The sequence below is a fragment of the Ochotona curzoniae genome, unplaced genomic scaffold, assembly GCF_017591425.1.
Source record: "Ochotona curzoniae isolate NIBS_2020 unplaced genomic scaffold, NIBS_Ocur_1.0 scaffold_2453, whole genome shotgun sequence".
NCBI lineage: Eukaryota > Metazoa > Chordata > Mammalia > Lagomorpha > Ochotonidae > Ochotona > Ochotona curzoniae.
The window spans coordinates 3,849,895-3,874,215 of NW_024467094.1; the positions used below are offsets into that span (position 1 = coordinate 3,849,895).

General features: G+C 43.0%; 1 protein-coding gene across 2 annotated transcripts in view; it reads right to left on the reverse strand.

Moving 5' to 3' along the window:
- Nucleotides 1-3,639: 3,639 nt before the first annotated feature.
- MYOCD (myocardin) overlaps nt 3,640-24,321 on the reverse strand; it is an 82,183-nt gene continuing 61,501 nt past the window's right edge. Inside the window, exons 8-14 of one of the 2 annotated variants that reach the window (XM_041000705.1) lie at nt 21,463-21,716; nt 19,643-19,796; nt 12,442-13,374; nt 10,170-10,304; nt 8,892-9,020; nt 6,593-6,650; nt 3,640-4,217 (exon numbers count right to left, since the gene is read on the reverse strand). In XM_041000705.1, coding sequence (XP_040856639.1) covers nt 3,646-4,217; nt 6,593-6,650; nt 8,892-9,020; nt 10,170-10,304; nt 12,442-13,374; nt 19,643-19,796; nt 21,463-21,716 — 2,235 coding nt within the window. In that variant the 3' untranslated portion in view covers nt 3,640-3,645. The remainder of the gene's footprint in view (nt 4,218-6,592; nt 6,651-8,891; nt 9,021-10,169; nt 10,305-12,441; nt 13,375-19,642; nt 19,797-21,462; nt 21,717-24,321) is intronic. The other variant, XM_041000706.1, reaches the window with a different exon arrangement.

Consider the following 24,321-nt stretch of genomic DNA (forward strand, 5'->3'; position numbering starts at 1 on the left):
ACTGATTTCTTTTTTTTTTTCCTAACTAGAAACATGTTTGAAAGAAAAGAGGCTACCAGCTCACAGACTTGTCTATTCAGGCGAGGGCCGTATGAGTTCCCTCATTTACTGGTGCATTCATTAGATTGAGAATGGTATCTTTATAAATGTATGATTCTTCACGAAGTTGTTATTCTTTTTTCCTAATGTGACATTTTGTTAAACTAGAGACCCTTTTCCTCCCCCTCTTCCTTCCTTCCTTCTTTCCTTCCTTTTCAGTTTCCCTTCCTTTCTTCTCTTCCTCCTCTTTCCTTCTGTCCCTCTTCCCTCCTTCTTCAATTCTTCCATTTCTTTTTTTCTCGCGCTTCCTTATAATAGAACACGTCATCTTAACACTGTCCTTAAAAGCAGGTACTCTAATGATGAGCACAGGATGACTGAAAGTGCTTGGGCAGATGAATTTTTCTGACTCTGCTGAGTAAGTCTGGATTTACTGGGGCGTAGCAATATTGGGATGGCTACAAATGTCTGCATCGCACGGGGAGCTCAAGAGGGTCTTAAGAGAACATTAAGAAACGTGAATGGGACCATCTTCATCCATCTCCACACCATGGTTAATCACACTTGTCCAAAAAAAGGACAAAATTAAGTTTAGAAGAACGTAACACAAATGTCTCCAATAGGAAATGGATTATGCGACCCACTAGAAGAAATCAAATTCAATTTTCTCTGAATTATCTGCAGATTCCCCTCCTCCACATGCCCTGGCATCACAGCTAAGCGATGAAGAGTTGGGGGAGAATGTGGGGTGTGGAAACTGAGAGAAGGCTGAGCCCAGTTATTCTGGAATCAATTCTTTGAACTGTGCTCTGAAAATCTCAACAAAATGACACAGTCTAGTCCAGTACAGAGGCCTCTCAACCAGGTCTAATTCTTCAGATAGAAATATTCAAAGGAGAAAACAGTCAATACTCAGCCCAGTGCCTCAGAGGATCAGCTCTGAAGCATGTATCAGGAAGCAAGTTTGTTTGCCAAAAGAAGTAAGGGGAGGTTGGGGGAGGGGACAGCATACACAGAGCAAAACACAGCACCTGTAAAGTACACAGGCCAGCAAGCTTTGTCAAGACCCAAGTAACATATGAACATTTGCAGAATAAGCCCACATGTGGAATGTGTTGAGAAGGTTTTCTCTCACTGCAGTTGCACCTGCAAAGACAATGACTATACTTTTCCCTCTAGGTTTCCCGTTTTTTGTTATTGTTCTGATAATTGACATAAAAGCAAAACAGGAGATTGACCATGTGGATCGGGCACAATGCAGATCAAGGAATGTAAAATGACGTTCATGTTCCTTTTGTGCTCTTCAAACAAGGGGCGAGTTACCATTTCCAGCTACAAAATGTGAAGCCTTTCTGCCTTCTTACATCCATCTTCACTGCCAAGATGAGTTTGTTCACGGTAAGCAAGTGGCTGTGAGTCATCAGGCTGGAGCCATGAATCATACACAGAGAGGCAACGTGTGGTCTGGTAGATTAATCAGGAAGTCGTAGTGAGAAAGGCTAGGTATCATTCACAGCACATTAAGGGTTAAAGGCTTTTGGTACGGAACTCTGTAACACTGCTTTGCAAGACACATGCACACACATCCATCTTCACATCCTTTATGCGTGTGTGTGCCTACACACATGTGTGTGAACACACATCCATCTTCACATCCTTTACACACATGTGTGTCCACACACGTAACACACATGCATATGTCTATACACACGTGTGTATGTGTTGCCCTCCCATCAAGTTCTGGCAGCTTTCAGAGTAGCATTCACCAAAAACACTCCGTGTTCACACGTTTTTACAAGTTAACAATGGAATGACTTCTAGATCTTTGGCTTATCCAGGCGAGAACTTCTAAAATCACAACATTTTTGATTATTTTCTCTATAAGTGCACAGTGAACAACGTTTTTTTTTTTTTTACAAAAGAAAACAGTGCCTCAGTGATTTAAATTAAAACAACAACAACAACAAAACAACAACAACAGCAACAGCTACTTTCTACAGCGTGTAACTCTATCACATGGTGAGTGGGAGCCACAGTGAGTCCTATGGAGACTCTCTTGCAAGTTGAGTTTCTTTCTCCCAGCTAAAGCATGAGAGATGATAAGGAATGCATATTAGTTCATGTCTTCTTTCCTTCCATTGCTTTGCCATGGGCAGTTGTACTTTCTTTCAGAAACCCAGACCTGAAATATTCTCTTCTGTAAGTAAATGTTACCCATATTCACCTTCGCAATGTAAGATTTCCAATTTCCCGAGAGGAATACAAATCTATGATTACTGGTATATCAGATGGCAGTAGGATGAGCTTGGTGACTTGATGGGCCAAGTCATCCATTTCTAAAGAAATTCTTTCAACTTCCTCTGGAAGCAAAACTCTGTGTAGAATGAGTTCTGTGGGAGAATCTGGGTTATTATTATTATTATTTTTAGTTTAAAAAAAAACTGTTTTGTTAGGAGTAAGGCAGCTCATTAAAGTTGAAAACTCATACCCTCCCAATATTGGGACAGAAAAGGAAGGGCTGAAAAAGAGGAGCTAGACATACTGAGCAGTTTGTGAAACAAAATGATAGAAAAAGAATAGGAGGGAGACCAACAATGGTGGATCCTTCTCTCCAATACAAAACAGAAAGTTGAACCTCCATAACGAACAGTCCTGATGTAACAACCCTTGGGGTTTGTTCACTCCTGGGTCGTACGAAGCCACGTGACACCCTAGGTTTGTCTCAGTCACGCCTGTGGAGGCTTCCTGCTCGTGTGGGCATCTCTGGTCTTCAGATCAAAAGCCAAGTGTGTAGAGAACCTGAGGAATCTCTTTCCAGGCAGGCGTAATTTCTTCCTTCCAAGTTCTCACCTAATATACAACACTGATCCGCACAGAGAAGATGGGATTGAGCACCCGGGTTGCTGGTTGAAAGACACGCAAGTTTTGTGCGGGGGTTCTCCAGACCAAATGCAGATGAGTGGTCCTAAGTCACCAAGAAGAGTCTCGAGTACAGGATGGGAGCCACTCCAGGCGGGCAGCTGTGGGCGGGGGACAGAGTCAACTTGTACTTTCCTGGGAAGGGATGGATTAGGTCCTCCTATTCTTTCTCAAGAATTCCCTCACTGAAGTTGAACCTGCTCTCTCTTCTGAAAGGCAGATAAGGGAGAGCCGAGACACTGCCTCCCTTGTGGGCATGCCCTTTCCTGTCCAAGAGACTGTGTTTTCTGTCCACAGTCTGTCTAGGAAATTAACGACAAGAACTTATGGCATGAGCTTGTGCCCCAACAATGCCTGAGAAAAGTTACAGGTTAGAAAAAAAAATATATTGGTTTTGAAAAGGCAAGTGAGAAGATTTTTTGTTGTTGTTGGCATTCTTAGACTGAGAAAACTCATGTTTGAATTCATTGTTAATATCACTGGCAGTTATTGAATGTTGGTAAACATGACATCATTTATATATACATTTAAAAAATGGCTCCTGTTTGTTTCCGCTGCTTGTCACAGAAGTTTCCATTTTGCTTCTTTTTAATTCCCTTCTTTTTCTCCTTGTTCGGGGACGGAGGGAGGGCAATTTGGCAATTTCTGGGAGTGTGCTTTTTCCTAAGCTTGGCTGTGTCAGGCCTTCTACCATTGCTGTAAGTGAAGGTCCATAGGGGAATTCAAATTGAGATCTGTGACATCCAGGAAGTCAATATTGAAGATGCTGGGACCACTCGTGGCCAAGGAGCTGAAACCTGGTGTGGAACTGGGCGGAGTCAGATCCAGCCACTCCATGGTTTCCCAAGGAGATTCAGTGAAGCTCAGCTGCAGCCCGTTACTGTCCACGGAAGAAGGTGAAAATTGTGCCTGCATCGGGGAGAGTGGACCTGGCAAGATCTCGTGGGCATTGAAGAGGTCTTCTGCTGCCTTCCCAGAGAAGCCGTCCATGATGCCATCGAAAGGAGCCTCCTCACCCCCGAGTTTCAGAAGGGCCACGTCGCTCACCTTTCCCAAGGGACTCTGGGAACTGAGTAAGACTTCTAGGTGCTCATCGCTGTCGGCGGCGTAGTGTTCAAAGGCAAGCTGGCCTCCTGAGGACGTCTGATCGAAGGAGGCTGAGGGCTTGGGGAGGACTGCAGTCGGGCTCCGGGTGGGCCCAGGCATCTTGGGGACCTTCTGAAGGCATGAATGGTCCTCCCTGGCATCAGCAGGCATTTCTGTTGGTGAAACATAAAATGTACCGTTAAGTCATGCCCCACACAAGGAGTCCTTGGAGTGGGGGAGGTACACTTTGACACAGAGATGGACACGTTCCCTGGTCAATGCTCATCAACCACCCTGTTCCCTCAGCTGCTCTCCTTGCCTCTCATCCATCTCCCTCTGCTCTCTTCCAAAGCCATTTCATTCTAGGATTTCTGCTCTGTGATGGTCGAACTCTTCTTTGCCAACTGCTTCACTGTCTCCCAGTGATGCAGCATCTTCCTCATTGGTAGCCCTTTGATTTCAGGGACAGAAAATGAGTGGTTGGGTGCCAGCCTGCTGATTGTTATGCTCCCTTCTATTTTATTTTTAAAGATTAGTTTTTATTTGAAAGGCAAATCTACAGGAGAGACACAGAGAGAGATCCTGCACATGCTGGTTCAATCCCCAAATGGCCTTATTGGTCAGAGATGAGTTGAAGATCCAGTCCAAAGCGAAGAGCCAGGAGCTTGCTCTAGGTCTCTAACATGGGTGTAGGGGCTGGATCAGAAGCAGAGTAGCTGAGACTTGAACCAGCACTTTGGCAATGGAATTCCAGCATAGCAAATGATGGCTTAATTCAATGTACAATTATACTGGCCCCTAAACCTATCTTCACATTTCATGTTCCATGTACATTTTTGCAGTCTCTGAACCCATCTTTTTCTTTCCTTATTGTTACAACAGAACAAATGCTTGCTCATTTCCTTGCTATTCATCTCCCTGACCAGACCAAAAAGGTGGGGACATTGGTGCAGCATGGTGCCTGGCCAAGACTCAAGCTGCCTCATTTTCTCAAAGTGTATATATTGTTGCCGTATTTTTACTTTGTCCAGAAGAAGATTGTATTATCCCTTATAGCCCTAGAGCATTGTACAATGCTTGGTATATCTCTTGCTTTTACTTCTCTTTAATGTTTAATTAATATTTGACAGGTTAGATACGATTCTAACAACACAATGACATTTCTCTCCTCCATCCCTTCCACTCTGCCTCCTTTGCCCCTCCCCTGGTTTTGTGTTTTTTTTTTTTTACTTTTGATAATATACTCTATATTTATGCTACAGCAAAAGGTTTACTAAGAAGTTTAGCAAGTAAAAATGTATAAGACAAGGTTTTTACGAAACCATGTTTTGTTTGATATTGATACAAACAGGCATTTACTTCTTTTTGTTTTGTTTGTTTTCTTATTTGCTTCTCGCATATATAAAGGAGAACATGCAGTATTTGTCTTTCTGAATATGATTTATTTCACTCAATATCATGTCCTGCAGCTGAGTCCAGCTTGCTGCAAATGGTATAATTTCATTTTTACAGCTTAATAATATTTGTGTGTGTGTGTGATTATATTTTCTTCACCCATTCATCTGATGATGGTTACCTTGTTTGAATACAAATTTTGGCTTTCATGTACACTGCTGTTTGAAACATGGTGGTGCAAGTAACTTTTTGATTCATTGTGTCCAAATCTTTTGAGTATATATATATGCAGTAGAGGGATGGCTGGATCACATGGCAGCTCTTTTCCAGAGTGGCTGTACCAATTTACATTCCCATCAACAGCATCTGGAAGTTCTTCTTTTCCACATCCTTGCCAGTATTTTCCACTCTCTGTGTTTTGAATTTTAGGATTTTGAGAAGCTAAATGGGCACTGAGGTCTCTGATGGTTAGTAATGTTGAACTTTTTTTGTGTATTTGGTGACTATCTGTATTTCTCCTTTTGAGAACTGTTGAGGTCTTTTGTTCATTTCTCAACCTAATTGGTTGTTGCTTATGAATTCAGGTCTTTTTTTATCTCAGGTCATCTTATTCATTTATGTTTTTTTTTTCAACATAGTTCATGATTTTTTTTTAAATAAACACATGAACAGCTTACAAGGCAAAAATGACATGCTGCTTATTTTGTGTTGATAGTTTGCATAACATTTAAGCACAAATGGGCCATCAGTGCAAGATGACTAATTGACCTTGCTTTTGAGTAGGGAGCACACCAATTTTACTATCTGCTTTGCTATTTTTCTTCTAATTTGGAAGTTAGGAACATTGTGACTAACCATTGGAAAAAAAGTATAATAACGAGAAAAAATTTAGAGAAACAGTGTATTGAGTTGAACTTGACAACTGTTAAGAAAGATTGGTGAAAAATGTTTCTAGAATGATTCACGTGTTTTTTTCTGCCTGCTACAAAAGTGCACAGGAAACTCAGGAAATGACTGTTTACCTGTTGGCCTGTTGACTTGTCACACACCTGGTGCACATGATTCTCAATGTGTCCCTGACCCTGGCTGACATATCTATCCAAAAGACACAGGTGCACAGGATTCTGCTGTACAGGATCCAGGCAGATCTTACCTCCACTTTCAATGAGGACATCCAGGAGTTCATCCATCTGCTGACTCCGAGTCATTTGCTGTGGTAAGCCAATCAAAGAAGAACAGAGAAGTTAAAAGATGGCTGCTTTGACACCTGCTGAGGCAGCACCACAAGTGTTTGAACCACCACAAGGGCTTGGTTAAAAGTTATTTTGTTTAAGTTATGGCATATTATACATACTATAAAATTTACTAGAGTCACCATTTTCAAGCATACAGTTTGGTGGCATGAAGTATATTCACATTATTATGCAACCTTCAGCACTATCCAATTCCAGGACTCCTGATCTTACAAGACAAGCAGTGTATTCCCATAGCAGCCTAGTCCAAGCCTTCAGCTGTGGTCAACCAGCATTTTACTTTCTTTATGAATCTACCTAGTCATAGGTAGCAGCCTAGTCCAAGCCTTCAGCTGTGGTCAACCAGCATTTTACTTTCTTTATGAATCTACCGGCTGTAGAGACCGCGTCCAAGTGAAAAGGCACAGTATTATTCTTTTGTGGCTGTTATATTTATCTAAATGCTATGTCCTCAGCATAAGCTTCTATGGTAGCATCTTCCAAAATGTCCTTCCTTTTCTATCCTGAATAATATATCCCATTATAAAGATGTCCAGTCACCTGCTAATAGACATTTGGGTACTTTTCACTTTTTGACCACAGTGTATTTTGCTGGTCCGGAACATAACTATATCACATGTGAGATAAATTTTGATGAGTTTCACTGATCAGTCAACTACTGAATGAAATCATCTGCTACAACAAACAAAGGAAAACAAAGGGAGAATGTTCACTAGCACGGAGTACCTAAGCTGAAGTTCAGGGTCCCTCTGAAGTGACTTGGATCTACCTCTTGTTTGGCAGCCATGGATGGTTGACCAAGAACTTGAACCCTGTCTTCCTGGGTCCTCATTGCAGCAACTTCAGGGACCTGGAGATACTTGTAGGATTTACCCCCCTTTCTCAGAGGTTCATCCAAGTTGTTGAGGAACCTCCTCTTTCCAGGAAGTCCTTTTTGCCTGAGTTTTTTTTTTTCAGGGGTGTAGCGGGGCTGGATTAAGGGACTGGATGCTTCTTAGGAACACAGGCATTAATAATCGATACAGATGAGAACACTGCTCAAAGAATGAGTCACAGAGCAGCCTAGAAGCACTCACCTGCCTACAGGATCTGGCAGGGCATGTAAATGAGCTCAACAGAGAGGGCTGCCCAGAGGAGGAGTGTAGAACAGAGCCAGGGCTCAAGGTAGCAGCCAGGATCTTGCTTCAGGCAATTGTTGCCTGGCAGAAAAAAAAAAAAAGCCTTGCAAGTTTCCAGATCCCCTGAGCTTTCAGAAATGAGAAAGCCACTTTGTAGGACATCTCTTGATGTCCTTCAAAACTCTATCTCAAATGAAACTCGGCTACAGATTGATGTTGGTCTGTGTGATGCCAGTAAGTGGTCACAAACATTGATGTTCTCTATGCACTAGCACATCTGAGGTATTCACAAATGCCTTATCCAAGCTCAAACCGTTTGAAATATAAGCTCCATTTTTTTTCTTGCCTTTTTAAGCTTTGCAAACACAAATGGAAGTCGAGGATACAATGACTCTCACTGAGTTCATTACTCACCTTCAACTGTTCTCAATATTTGCCATTGAATTTTAAATTAGGAAGAACTATTGAGTATTCACTGATAATCGTTTGGCTGTATTTAAGTACCTATTGTGTACCTGAACCAATAAAGTAAGTGCTAGCTTATTTAGAATGCCTACAAAGTGGGTATGGTTCCTATTTTATAGGATAGAGCTTGAGCAAGGGAGGGAGGGATGGAGAAAAAGAAGAGATGGAGGGATGGAAGAAGGAAGGAAGAGAGCGAGAGGGAGGGCAAGAGAAGAGTGAGAACATGAGCGTGAGAGAGAAGTAGAGAATCTTCCATCATCGAGCATGTGGCTCATTGCTCCACATGCTCAACAGCTGCTGGAGTTGAGCCAGTTCAAAGCCAGGAGCTCAAGACTCTGGGCCTTCCCTGTGGGTGGCAAGGAACCCAGTAGCTTGAGCCATCATCACTGCTCATCAGGGCACACTTTAGCAAGAGGCCTGAGTTGGGATTTGAGCCAGGACTTAAACCCAAGGCAGTGAGCCGTGAGACGTAGGTGTCTTAACCATTGTGCTAAATGCATACCTCTGAACTTGTCTCTTAATTCCATTTTTCAATGAAGTTTTTGAAGTAATCTCATAAAATATAACGTCAGTTTAATCCATATGTTCTTCCACAAATCATAAATCTCATGGTTACCTGTTTGACTGCATCTTCGTAGGATGGAGGCTGTGTAATCTCTGAAACCGCTGTACTTGACTTAGAAAAAGTTGGGGATGTAATTGGAAACTTTGGCCCCGCCTTATCAGAAGAGTGTAAACCAGCCACCTGCATGTGGGTAAAATTCAGAGAAAGGCATACAATTAGTGGGTCAGAAATGATTGATGGCCTCTATTCTGGAAACTATGGGCTATATTTTGGAAACACCTATCTAATTCCAAATTTTAAAAAAAAAGATCATGGATTAAAAAATAACTCCAAGATGTTAACAGCAGCACACAAACTCTGCATATATTCACAGCAGGCATGTTATAATGGGAACCTCACAGATTTAATTCCTCCCCCTTGCCATAACATATACCTTTTGCAAACAAGGTTAGCATGGGAAATTAGTTTCCTCTAAGGCCAGGAAGTTCACCCACCCAGGAATCTCCAGTCCTTTATCTTCCGGTCATTTTGTTTCATTTGTGACTTGTAGCAGGTGGCACTGCCACGACTGTCCTGCATTTATCTCCTTCCTGCCACTTCATTCTTTTTTGAAGCTTTCCAAGGAGGAGGGACTTCTGGAACCTTCACTGCCTTGGCTGTTCCCACTGATTGGTTTCTGTCCTCATTTCCTTCTCAAAGATGCTGCACTGGGACCCTGTCTTTCTGCCCTTCTCCAGCCTTTTTCATGGAATCCTAGGCTTCCCTTTTTCTCCAACATTTTTTCCCCCTGTGCTCCCCTCCCAGACTCCAACAACAGAAAGCTTGCCTTATTGTCCACATTGGCTGGCAAACAAATCATGGCAATTGTAAACATCATGAATTCTGGGTAGACCTCTGCAAATGACTCCCTGGGATGCATCCATTTCTTTTTTTTTTTTAAGATTTATTATTATTATTATTATTATTATTATTATTTTTATTGGAAAGGCAGATATACAGAGAGGAGAGACAGAGAGGAAGATCTTCCGTCCAATGATTCACTCCCCAAGTGAGCCCAAAGGCCGATGCTTTCCCGGGCCACAGGCAGGGAGCTGGAAGGGAAGCAGGGCTGCCAGGATTAGAACCGGTGCCCATATGGGATCCCGGGCGTGCAAGGCGAGGACTTTAACCACTGCGCCACCGCACCGGGCCCGATGCATCCATTTCAATGCAGCTTGAGTGGAAATCTTTCTGCCTCTGAGTCTCATCGCTCACATTGGAGGACAAGGGCCATGGCAGACAGAAGAGGTTAAATGAATCGCAGATTTAAAGCTGGCTCATGGTGCCTACCTTTTGCTGAACTCCTGGACTTTTGGGACCCCCAGCACCATGATTGCTGTCTGCCTGGGCTCCTGGAAAAGGGGAGTGAAGGCTGGAAGACTGGGGAGAGAAGCTTGGAGGATGACCATCATGTGCTCCAGAGTTCTGTGGAAAGAAAGCCACTACATCTCAGCGTTGACACCTCCTCTTTCCCTTTTGATGATACACTTCCCAGACAGTCCACCTCCTTCACCAAACCTCCCTGGCCTTCTCTAGCTCTTTATAATCAGCATGTCCCCCCACCCTCCACCACCTACTTCGTGCAGCATTGGTGTCGTAAGCTCAAGAGTTGTGTTATCCTATCTTGGTTTTTATTTTGTGACCATCCAACTGTTAATATCTTCAAAAAGTTTTTGTAAATCACAGATCGCTCTGTAAATTCTGGTTCTTTTTGACAGCACTAATATCATCACATTGAAAAGTTATAGCCCAAATCTCTGGTTCAAGACTTTTTTGATTTTTGTTGCCCAGGACACCGTGCACCCAGTATCTGTTGTGAACAAGGACGATCACCCCAATGGTTTCGACTCTCCCCAGATTGCCGTCAGAGGAGTGGGCGTCACTCAGTGTGTCGTTCTGCATGGCTGCTAAGATTCATTCTCATGACCTTCAGTGCTTTTAAGTAAGTGCTGGATTCCTGTGATCACGGGCAACTCAGCCCCCTCTTCCACACCGGCAAATAGAGACGAACACATCAGAGTGCACAGGGTTGTCATGACAGTTACGCAGACACTCATATCCATGCCTTTCGCTGCTTGGAACTTGGCAGGAACTTTTTTCAGGTGATATAGATTTCAGAAGGTCTGTGATCATTTCAGCCTCGTTTAAAAAGCTTTTGGGAAATGGAATTAGCAGTTTGCTTTTATGGGGCCTGGCATAGTGGCTCAACAGGCTAATCCTTTGCCAGAAGTGCTGGCTTCCCATATGAGCACTGGTTCTAGTATCAGTTACTGCACTTCTGATCTAGCTCCCTGCTTATGGCCTGGGAAAGCAGCAGAGGATGGTCCAAGTCCTTGGAACTCTGCTTCCATGTGGGAGACCCTGAACTAGCACCTGGTTCCTGGCTTCAGATTGGCTCAGCTCTGGCCATTGTGGCCATTTGGGGAGTGAACCAGCAGATAGCAGTCTCTTCTCTCTGTTAATCTGCTTTTCAAATAAAAATAGGTATATCTTTTAAGAATGTTTCTTTTAATGTCAAAATTGTGAAATCCCTGCATCTTTTTTCCCCCACAATACACATTTTCCACAAACTATTGGAAGACCTCTTGTCTAATTTTCTTTCTCAAACTTCTATAGACTTTCATCATAATTTTTGATATTTTTGAATAAAAGGAGTCTTAGAATTAGTATCTATTCAAAACCATTTCCCATGACTCCTCTCATTCTGCCCCAGCCACACTGGCCATGTTTCCTATTCTTGAGCTTTCCATAAACTTCAGGGGTCTTACAGCTGATGATCCTTTTTGTTTTGACAACAATATTCATAAAGTTTTCTACTTTATCTTTTTCAACATTTTGCCAAAATGCTCCTAGCTTCTCTTTTTTTTAAAAGTTGCATCTTCCAAGCTCCTCTCACATACATACCACTGTTTGCTTAATATAATCTATAAGTTGTATTTGACTTTTGCTTATCATCTGTCTTCTTATGAGATTAGGATTTTTTGTTTAGCTGGTTCAAAATTAACACCTAGAGACACGGCCCGGCACATAGCAGGTGCCCTGTAAATATGTAATGTACAGTATGTAAACCATGATGTGGAGGAGAGCGTTTTACCTTGGGCTACCTTGATGAATTTTTTTGGCCCAAGTTGCTAAGGTTTGATGCCAAGGAATCCTGAGGGGTGTGTCAGCCAATTATAGCTGATGAGCCAAATCTTGCTCACTGCCTGTTTGTGTAAATAAAGATTTATTGGAGTACAGCCATGTGCATTCATTTATATGGTATCCATGACTGGTTTCATAATACAAGGAGCAAGTTGAGCAGAGATGATGACACAGATGCTAAGTGTGAAGTATTTTAGTATCTACGTTCTGGACCTTAATGGAACACAACTACCAAGCCTTGTCTTGGAGGATAAGTGAGTCTGGTCTGCTCTGGTGGCCTGGAGTGTTTAGCTTTGCAGTTGGGCTTTTGGTAAACCTTTATCTTGAAGGTTCCAACATCAGCTCTATAGCATTTGGACACATATTTCTCATTTCATGGAAGAAGAGTACATGGGGGCATGGTACAAGTCATTCTTACCTGTGCAGAACAGACCTGGCTGCTGGGGGGTGAGGACACCCCATGCCCTTCTCCCTGGGTCCCAGAAGATGAAGGAAGGAAGTAATGGTTGTTGGGAGATGGGGGCAGGCTGATATGCTGGGGGCTTTTCACCACCCCCAGCGGTGAATGTTGCGGGGAGCTCTGGGGGCTGAGAAACGTGGAAGAAAGTACATTGGTTTGACCTGAGGCTTCCACACAATGGGCATTCCCAAGGGGCAGGAGCTGGGCAGCCTCACATGCTGGTGGTTGACTCTCTGAGGCATTGTTTTGTCTTTTCACAGATACCGGTTGGGAGGCAAAAGGGCAGCTGGACACGGCTTCTTCCTGCTTGATAGAGGTGGCCAAGAAAGGCAGTGGCTGCTTCTCGGGGCAGTTGTTCCTCTTCTGCTTCTGCAGTTGCATCCGCAGCTCCTCTACTTGCCTTTGCTCTTGCTGCAGTTTCCAGGTGAGCTCATTGATCACCTTCTGCTTCTCCACCAGCATCTTGTCCTTCTCAGAGTCCAGCCCATCCAATTCGGGAGGACCCGAGCCCCCATTGAGGCTGCTCATGAGACTCTCCTCTGTGCAGACGTGCACCGGAGATGGGTGCAGGAAGGAGGGGGAGGCGTCGTTGAAGGCGTCGGGCAGGGACCCTGCCACCGACAGATCAGAGGAAGCAGGTGAGATGGGAGGGCTGGAGCTGGTGCTGCCAAAGTGGTAGAAGCCATTGGACAAGGTGCTGGTAGAAGGGGAGGACTGGTAATTGGGCAGAGTGTTGGGTGTGACAGGGAAAGTGACTGTTGTTATATCCCCGAAATTGGGTACCGGGTTGCCGGAGCAGTCCTGAAAGGGCCGAAGCCGGTCCATGAGGGCGGTTTTGGTGCCTGACACAGGCAAGCCCCGTATTCGAAGCTGTTGTCTTAATTCAGAGACCTAAAAAAAACCCAGGGGGATGTTAGTGTATGAACATTTTACACAAATGCATTATTTCTGACACTAACTTGGAAACATCTCAGAACGCCATGTCCTCTTCTCTTTATTGGTGCTTTCTTTCAACTTTCTTCTCCCCATGGTACAAATTGGGTTTGCACACTTGTAATAATCCCTTCTTGCTTGGATACAGGCACTTTTTAACTTTCAATGGGCTTAAATGCTGTTAACCCTATTGAGCATTGGAAGCATCAGTAGAAAATGCATTGAATCTATCCGACCTCTCGCATACTCTGCCTCAGTGATATAGTGCACGGGCTTCTTTTTCTGACCACTGGGCTGCAAGCAGGGTGCCTGACATGTCCAGAGGGTTGGAGACATTGCTTGATCAGGAATAATCAAAACTCCAAGTAGAGTTTCTATCGTCCACATACAATTGGGAAGCGGAAACATGGTCAATTGAACCATCACAGGTTGGGATGACTGTATACAGAATTGGAATGAATGGTAAAGGTTCCTGAATCTACTGCTCTCTAACCTGGATTCTGGGTCCTGGACCCTGACTCTGTTTGACTGATGAGAAGCTTGTGAGTTCTCTGAGTTTAGATACAAGCCCCCAAACCATCACCCTCAAAGCATCAGTTAAGCATAAGCCTAGAGGTTCTCTACCTTGTTAGCTGAGAGCTCTCACGCTCAATTTGCCTCTTCAAAACTCAGTATCTACCACCGGAACCACAAGAGGACATGCGACAACACAGCCCACTGGACCCCTCCAAGGAACTTCTGGTTCCACATATTTGCAATGGAGCTAGGTCACATTGAAAACCAGAGCTCCTGGTAACACTGCTGTCCAAACTTTCGAGCCCGGTTGGATGATGGCCAAGTATTGAGAGGCTGTATGTGGTGATTATGCCATTTATCCAAATTCTGGCCATGTTTATTATTGCTGGCCTGGCTGTCACTCATGCCTCAGTTTCCCCTCTGAGATGAAGTTAGCAATGCCTGGCCTACAGATTTATTTTTAAAAGATTTATGTATTTATTTTCTTTGAAAGGCAGAGTAACAGAGCAAATGTAAGAGAGAGGAAGACTTTTCATTCCCCCATGGTGTTAATCCTCAGCTGGCGGCGATGGAAAGGGCTTGGATAGGCTGAAGCTTGCAATCAGGAGTTTCTCTCAGGTCTCCCACGTGGGTGCAGGGGGTCCAAGGACCTGGGCCATTTTTTTAAAAATTTTTTTGCTGTTTCCTCAGGCACATTAGTAGGGAGCTAGGTCAGAAGTAGAGCAGCTGGGACTTGAACTGGGTTTTCAAAATGAGATGCCAGCTGCTGGCCTCATACATTTTTATGAAGATGAAAGTGACTTCAAAAATGTAAAGCATTTGGAATAGTGCCTAATAAAATGGTTGTTCAGTGTAAGGATTTATTTTCATCATGTGTAATTCATGTGGAACTATTTCATCCTGTATTTTTTAATGGTTCTTATACATTGAAAACTATGAATATTCACAGACATGAGGCCCTGTCAAAGAAATGTGCATGCAAATGGTGGACAACTGAAACTCTATGATGCTAGTGAGTCAGTATGTATTTATTGTAAAATGAATAATGTTTGTGCAATTCATTAAGTGAAACATCTTGACATGATTGTAAGAATTACATAATGTATGTATATATAGATTTAAATGTTTGCATAGGAACATATTTAGCAAAATTTATGGTAAAATGTTATCAGTGGTTCCTGTTTATATTGTCACATTGGTGTATAAGTTTTGTAATTAGATCAGGAAATAAATTAACCCAGTTTCAAAAATGTCAAAAAAAAAAAAAAAGAACATACAGAAACAATCTTCCGGTATTTTTAGCATAAAGGCAAAGAAAAATAATTGTAGACATCTGGTAACCAACACTTAAGATGCCTAAGTCAAAATGCAAATAGAAATAGCAACCTTGGAAAATATTGCAGCACCAATAACAGTGTTAAAAAATTTAATGAGAATGGCGTGATTCAGCTGGTTAAGCTGCTGCGTCTGATGTCAGTATCCCACACTGGAGCACTGATTTGAATCCTGGCTGCTCCACTTCCAATCTGTCTTCTTGCTTATGAGCCTGGGTTGGTCCAAGTATTTGGGCCCCTGCCCCCCACATGGAAAACTGGAATGGGATTCTGGACTCCTGGCTAAAGTAAGGGCCAGCTCTCAACTTTGCAGCCGATTTGGGAGTGAACCAGCGGATGAAAGAGTCTCTCTCTCTCTCTCTACTTCCCTCCCTCCTTCCCTTCCAATTTTTCTGTCTCAATCTCCTTTTTTTCTGCATTCTATCTTTTAAATAACATAATCTTTCCTCTTTAAAAAAATGATGTCTATAATATAGAATACTCCAAAATAAAAAGAAATGTTGTCATTTAAAAATTAAAAAAAAAAACTAAGACTGTGCATATACCATCATTAGCAAGACAAGAAATGCAAATAAAACAAAAAGTGCCTATCTGTATTTATCAAGCGGACAGAGGATTCAACAAGAACACTTAGCATTAGTCAAAGTAGCAGTCAAACTAAGTCAATAAACAAATTTAAAACCTTCTTTATCACCTTGCTACTCAAAGCATGATCCCTGTACTGGCAGTATAGACAATATCTGGGTGCCTGGTGGAAACGCAAAGTCCCAGGCTCTCCCAGATAGACAAAATCAAAAGCTGCATTTTCTAGCACGCAGGTAGGTCAGCACACACGTTACTGTTTCAGAAGTATCGTTCTAACACCTTCCCCCTGGGAACAGACTTGGACAAGCCTTCAGGACGGAAGTTTGGCAACATAAATACATCAAGAACTTTCCGAATAAATGTTAGTATATTTTAGTTCAGGAATTTCACTCCTATGTATTTCAGCCTGAGGAAATAATCAGAAGAATTAACAAACAGCTGTGCCAAGGCCAGAGCGACCAGAGTTGGAATAACAAAAAATTTGGCAGCTGGTGAAAGTCCAAGAATGGAATGTTAACTAGATGGTGGAATGATATGCTGCGATTAAAAATGAAAATTTTATTGGATATGAAAAGTTATGAAAAATATTCATGCTATGTGAAAGAAAGAAGCATACCAGAACTACTTGAGTATTTACATATAATTATTTTAAGATAAAATCTGTTTAACTGCATTTTATAGCCAGAAGGAAATATAATCTCTCATGCCTTGTGTGCGTCTTAACTATTTCTTAAAATGTTTCTTCTTTATCTATAGACTAACATGTTTCCACGATGATTGTATGGTGCCTGATAATCTGCTAAGCTCAATCCAAACACAATTCATTCACTTATTCTAGGTAGCAATAAATACGTTATTCCTCCCCTTATCTTGTTGCTTCTATTTTATTTATCTTCCTCTCCAGGATTTCCTGGTTTGAAAAGTGTAAGATGGCACCTCATTATTGTTTTAGTTTTGAATGACCTAAAATTAATAAGTTCTACCTCTATTTCTAGAGTCGACTCTGGCACTGAATAATTTAAACGACATGATTAAGTAATATAGCTCATATTTTAAAATAAAATGATTGTGTGCTAAGTTCATTTTCCCTTAAATATCAGAATATAATGTGGGCTAGTTTTGGAAAAAGGTTTGTGAACACCTCTTTTCTACATTTACTAGTGTTTTAATCATTGTTAATATCAGCCATCTATTGCATAAAATAATACAACTATATGATATAGTAGATAGAAGAGTATAATGAAACTCGTTACTCATCCGTCAACTTTATTATTAATGTATGCCCAATCTTGTTTTTATTCTATCTCTACTCACTTCTTCCACTCCTTTTGTTGAATTATCTGGAAGAAAATTATATAATTTCATGTGCAAAAGTTGGTACTTAGCTCAAAAAGTCAAACCAAATACAGATGCAATACCATTATCACACCTTAAAAAAAAATCAACCATCATTTTTTTAAACCATTATTTCTTAATATCCATCACACATGCTCCCCACTGTCACACATCCCAGATCTTTCTCCACTTAAGAGATCCTTTTCATTTTACAATTTTTTAGAAAAAAAGATGCAAAAACAATTAATATTTAACCATCCTTCAAAAGGTCCATGTAAAATGGAATCAAAAGAGAAGCTTATTTGGGTGTTAAAAAAAAAAAAAACCTTGAAACCCATGGATACAAGGAGTCTTCAAATGGTCCTTGGAGATGCATATTATAAAAATAGATTCTGAAATTTTTTTACACCAGAAGAAATTTAGCTTTGAATTCAATTGCCATGAATACTTTGCAATACCCTCAATTATTATATAACTACCAGTAATTTTTTCAGGATGAATGAACTTGCTCTTAACTCAGTTCCCTATTTCGGCCTTCTGATTTCTGGAATTGTAACCACCCTAGGATTAAGCATGAATTCCATTCTAACCTTGCCAGTATTGTCTTTTATGATGCTAGAACTGTTTTGAAATCAGTCCTTCAGGTTCAAGTCCAACTTGTATAAGATAGTCACTTATGAGATGGTCAACTTATTTATCTGTAGCCTCTTTATGGTTGATTTTTATGTTCAGTTTTCAAAGTGGAATTTTATAAAGTTAAAATGAAAGTGAATCTCATACAATGGCTGACTGATCTCATACTGCAAAGCTCATAGCTACCACTACCATCACCATCCAACACCAATTATTGTAACTGCCATCAGCCAATGACTCTGCAAATGTCACATGGAGGGGGGTCAGCTTTGGTCAGGCTGATGACACGATCATCAGATCATCAGTTTTGTTCATTCTGATGACTAGATTTTCTTTTGAGCACAAAGTTCAGTTCTGGTTGATGCAGTAATCTCCTCCAGAGGCAGCCTAACTCATAAACATCTTTTTATTTTTAATGTTGGTAAATAAGCTTGGAAGTTACCATGTAAGTATTTGTAAGTGTACAGTTCGCTGCTGGTATTGAGTATGTGGACAGTGTCCTGTGGTCATAAGCACCACCCTTCCTCCTTCCCATACTGAAATCCTACACCCCTTAGATCATAGCTACCCATGCTTTTCTTCCAGCCACCAGTCTCCTTCCTGTGTCTATAAATCTGCCGATTCCGGCCATCTCCAGTAAGGTGACTCAGCATGTTCGTCCCATAGTGTCTGGCTTGTTTCACTGAACGTGATGTTTTCAGGGTGAAGTCACCTCCTCTGATCTCCCTGGATTTATGATTTGGGGAGTAGGTGGTGGGTGACCCACAGCTCTGGAGAGCATTATCCTGAGCTTGGCACCTACTCCTCGGTGTTCGGATGCCAGATTGAAACTCACTCAATGACATCCCAGCATTGTTTAATCCAAGAGGAAAGAATAGAGGAACCTTCATGATGGGGACTCCCGACACATTTTATTGACTTGTACTGACACTGGGCAGCCATGGATAGTCCTTCGATTCAGAATAGCCCCAGTCTGACTGTCTCCCCCACAAAGGACGAATGTGTACTGAGCATGGGAATGAAGCGACCGTGAGGACGGAGGGAGGGCCAGAAGCTGGGCTACTATGGGAATTTGGTCCCACTTCTTAGAGAATGAAGTGCCATTACTTAATAACAGTCAAAGTCCCTTGAGTTGGGGCTTCCTTTGAACACTACATGGTGCGATATATACTTAATATTGGGTTGCCAACATTTTATTTGCCTCAATAAAGACTAAGACCCTTACTTCATAATACCCTTATTTAACAGAAAGGAACAAATAAAAGGCAGTGAAAAACTTCCATCCACCACCCTCAACTTCTATCCACCACCATCGTCACTTCCTCGAAGAAAGGATAATTTAAAAACTCAAAGCATGAGAAAAAAATATTTTAAACGAATGTGAACCCAGAGGTGTGGATTGCACTTCGACACATGAGAAGCTCTTTCTGTTCTGATTTTTCTCATTCTGTCAGACTGGTGAAAGCTTATTATGGAGGTAACTACTAAGGTTTAGAACATTCTAGAAGCTTCTCTCAAGCTCACACCTTGTCTTCTGCATGCTATTCCATTCTGCTGTCACAATAACTTGTTTATATAAACGAGGAATCAGAGAGGCAAAAGAAAGTCTAGAAATGAGCCCCAGCTTCCACAGCCTGGGAAAGCTGAGCAGGAGGTGGGTGGTGTTTTATTCTGTGGCGTCTTCAACCACCACTACATAAATTCTGTCACTCTCTCTCATCAGTCCTCTCATATCCTCCTTCCCCTCTCCCTCTCAGACTCAAGAAGTCACATGGCAGACGCCTTGTTTGTAAAAAAGAGAAAAATCATGTCAAGTGCTCTACCTTCAGGTCATCCAGGTTGGGTGGCAGTGGGCCTGGTTTGAGAGAAGAGACACCACTTTGTCCAGAAAAACTGCTCTTGACGGGAGATAGTGGGGTACTGCTCATGGGTGTGGATGAAGAGCTTGGATTTCTGATCATCTGTTCGCTTGATTCTCTAGAAAACAAAGACACATTTAATGTACAGTCCGATTTGTATGGGGCAAGCTGCATTTAGATAGGATCACACAGTAATTGCCTAAAAGGATCGAACTTGTCATAAGTCAGCAGGAGAGGTCAGGAAAGAAAAAACAGCCGTGCAGGTGACACGGTAAGGGGAACCTGGAGCTTTGTTTGTGGGGATCCAAAAAGGTGTGGTAGACTGTAGCATATGGGAGAGGACCCATCCTTCCAGGACTGAACTAGTGCACTGTTGGGGGTGTGTGGAGGGGCAGCTGGAGCACACCATTTTCTTGGAGGTGGGTAGAGCTGAGGCCCACCTTGTCCTGAGCATGCCTTTGTCCTGGGTGTGGGGTAGGAGGTTGTAGAGTTGGAGCATGCTCTAACCTGGGGGGCATCTGAACGTGACTCTGTCTTACAGGGACTGGAGCACACCCTGTGCAACTTGACTGTGTTCAGCTCTCAGCCCGGTGGCCAACATGACCTGCAGGTGAACCAGAGACAGGCAAGGAAAGCCACCTGCCAACTCCACAGGTGAGGTTACTGACCTTTGCAAAGGTGACCCGGGACTGTGGTCACACAACCTGGGTTCAACCTGTCGATTTTGTAGGTTGTCACTCAACTATTCAGCTCTGTGGCTTCCCCAAGGAAGCGTGTCCTAGAATTGCTCACAATTCCAATAGGACACATATGGGTACAGTGTGTGGTGCTCCAGTCAGGATTGTTAACATTTTCACCTACTCAAGAATTTAGCTCTAGGAGGGCACTTCGAAAGGTACGTGGGAAAGTGGAATAATTTGGGGGAAATCAGTGCAGGGCAAGGAGGCGACCTGAGAAGCAGAGAAAGCCCAGAGCCTATGAAACTGCATCATAAGATGATAAAATTTTAAAATTAAAAAATTAGTCTATTTTGGTTCAAAAATTTAAAATCCACACACAATTTCTTTCAGAATATGCGTTCTCTGTCAATTTTTTTTAAATAAAAAGGACTTTATTTCTTTCATTTGAAAGTTTTATAGAGAAAAGAGAGAAAGAGAGAGAAATTTTCCATGCACCATTTCACTCTCCAAATGGGCACAATGGCCAGGGCTGGGCCATTCTGAAACCAGGAGCATCTTCTGGTTCTCCCAGTGGGTGGAGGGGCCCAAGGACTTGGGTCATCTCCTGCTGCTTTCCCAGGCCACTAGTAGGGAACTGGATTGAAAGTAGAGCAGCCAGGACTCAGAACCCAGATGGGAGGCTTAACCTTCTATGCATGGCATCAACCCTTTTTTTTTTTTGAATTTTGAAGATTCCTCTAACATGTTGAGGACCTTCAGTTTCCTCCAGTTATTTCTAAGTGGATCATAAACTGTAGCAGTTACTTGCCTTGTACTATCGAACACACTGAATTCTCCTTAGGGGTTTCACAATTCACTTTGGAAGTGCTAATACTCTCCTTCCCCCTTCTCGCCTCTCCCCGCCCCCACCAGGGGCCTCTTCTCAAGAGGAAGGACTGACTGCCTCCCGCCAGTCTCATGGTTCTAAGGAGGTGTGCTCGGCTTCTAAAGGGAGTTGGATGTCAAACATGAGGATGTGGTGCTATCCAGAACTCGCTGGGTCTCAAGGTGTTGACCCAGAACCAAGTTCTGCCCATGGCCACTCTCCCAGGCTTGCCCACTTACTTGAGCTGGCCTTGGTGCATCCCAGGGTAGCTGAACCGGTGTTGTTGCTGCTGCTGCTGCTGGCTGAGGATCTGCAGCTGCAGGAACAGCTGCTGTTGCTGGAGCAGGCGGGCGTAGGCTGAGTCCATGGGCGGAGGGGACTTCTCCGCCTTCTGATCTGGGGGGATGTACTGGTGGTATTTGAGCTTCTTCACCTTTGGCTTGGGGTCCTTGGGTTTCTTGTGGCGGTTCTTGCTGTCTCCCAAGGACTTGGACTACAAAGAGCACGAGGAAATAGCAGGTGCTTTAGGTGGTGGAGGGCAATGACTTGGCTTAAAAAACTATCTGATGGTCAGTCCCCAAATCCCAGGAATCCAATAGAGCAAAAGCACAATGCCTCAGAGCTCCGAAGACAAGAATCAATATACTACCGACATGTATCCCTGGACTTGGAAGGAACCCCAGGAACCCGAGTTCCAGTGCATGCATTTTTTTTAACGTAAAGCCAACTGACCGCCTACACAAAAGGTGCATTCTGGTCTCAAAATTATTCCTGAGAAAAGTCTTTTGTCTGGATGCACACTATCATTCCTACTGAAGCACGCACAGTCGATCTTGACGTATTAAAGGCATCTGCTTATCAGACACTACGACAGACTTTGAAAATCCAGAACACGGGGAGAAAGTGTTTGACCCAGCAGTGAAAATGCCCTTATTGGGGGCCGGCTGTGTGACACAGGGGGTTCAGCTGTCGCTGGTATATGCCAGCATCAGTTAGCTCAAGGACTGGATGATCCACTTTAGATCTAGCACTCTCATAACAGATCTGGGAAGATGGAGGAAGATGGTCAAGGATTGGGCTCCTTGCCAACCACACGTCTCGTCTCCTGGCTTTGATCTAGCCACGTCTTGGCCATTTTAACCACGGGCAGGATGCTCAAGGGAGATCTCTTCTCCCTCTGCTACTACTACTCTAAACAAAATTCAATAAACAGACGCTCTAGTTCCACATCAGGACAAACTGGGTTTGATTCCTGGCTTTGGATCCTCCCATCTGCTTCCTCCAGCTCTTGCAGTCCCCGAGAGACAGCAGTGATGGTTAAGCTAATGCTCATTGGGGCAACTTGCATTGAGCCTCTGGCTCCTGGCTTCGGCCCTAACCCAGTCTCGGAGGCATCTGTAGAGTGAATTAGCAAAATGAGAGCTCTTTTTCTTGCTGTCTCTCTGCCTCTCAAATAAATAAATGAATAAATACGAATTTAAAAAAAAATCTAGGATCTGAGTCTTTGGTACTTTGGGCCCCAAATAAGGTGAACTCCCCCTAAACGCCCATATCCCTCCACCTGCCTCTATCAAAAGCTGCTTTAAGGTTAGAAAGTAACCCTTTCAAGTAATAATATTGGACTTAATCATTAAAGAAATTTCCCATTGGAGAGCATGATTTGGACACAAAAGACCAATCCTTGAACATGGTACAATCAGTTAGATGTACTACATCTAATGATGCCATCTGCAAGTTGGGTAAGATATTTTCTTCATTGATTCATATAAACACTATAAAGCATACCATCAATATAATAAAGACCCTAGCAAACAGAGAACTTATATCTGTAATCTTCTTGTGAAATAAACCGTTTTCATATATTAGGGCGAAATACGTCTATATTGCTATCAGTTTTGAAAATACACTTTTCCACCTGACTTTAGGAGGACGAAAGGAAGAACATGATGTTAGGACCATGTATCATCAAGGATGCCAAGAAAAATTGGAGGCCACGTGTGCTACCAGCAGTGTCCAGGAGAGGGGGCTCTTGAATAGCTGGCAGGCATCGGTTTCCCCCACTTGCACCAACAGAATACACAGTCTGGGTGTGACCTTATCCAACACTCCCTCCCTCCAGCCTTCCTTTCTCTGACCCAGCGCATCCCATCATCCCATCACCGCATGCTCTTTTGTTTTCAATGAGGCTCGTGCCTGGAGGTCATGAATAATGAGCAAGAGGATTTCTGCGAGCTGGCTGATCTATTTCTCCCTGCTCATGAACCTATTGGCTAATTTAGTGGCCTCCTCTACATGCAGAGTTTCTGCAGGCCCCAGGTTCTGCTTGGCTGGGGGAGGGGGGCTCTGCTGTTGCTGCACCTCTTCCCAGGGCCTGGCTGATCCGGGGGAGGATGGGAGACCCAGCCTTGGGCCTCCCAGCCAAGCCAGAGCGAAGGAGTTGTTGCTCTACATTACCTTACTACAGGAACCACAAGGCTTTGGTACTAAGATCAGACCATTCTCCCTGGATACTCCAGGACGAAGACCACTGACTTCATGGAAATGGGTCATTTTATTCTCTTTTTGAAATTCAGCTTATTTTGATGTCCCACATTTTGAAATCCATACACACAAGGAGTCTTGAAAAAGTTCACATAAAATGCATATGATGAAAACTATGCCTGGGTTTCAATCTTTGTGCACCGGCAGAAGCTTAATCCTTTAATTCCATCTCCCCACAGATGTTTCGTGTACACCTGCGAGTTGGAATGACTGGATCGTGTGGTCATTTTGTGTTGCAATTATTGAGCACCTGCCGAACTGCTTCCCACAACAGCAGCAGTACTAATCTCCATGTCCATCGGCCAGGGTACTGGCTTCCATTTTCTCTGTATCCCCAGCGACATTTGCTCTTTCCCCTCTGTTTGTTGGAAGCCACCCTAGGGGATGCCAAGCAGAGTCTCATCATGGTTTTGATTTGCAGCCCCTTAATGATAACTGACCCTCGGGGAGCTTTGCTAGGAAACCCTTACCACTCATTTAGAACACGCAACCATCCCTTGCTCACTGATTCTTCCGTTCACGTACAACCCTTTCATACATTAGCCTTCAAACCCCCT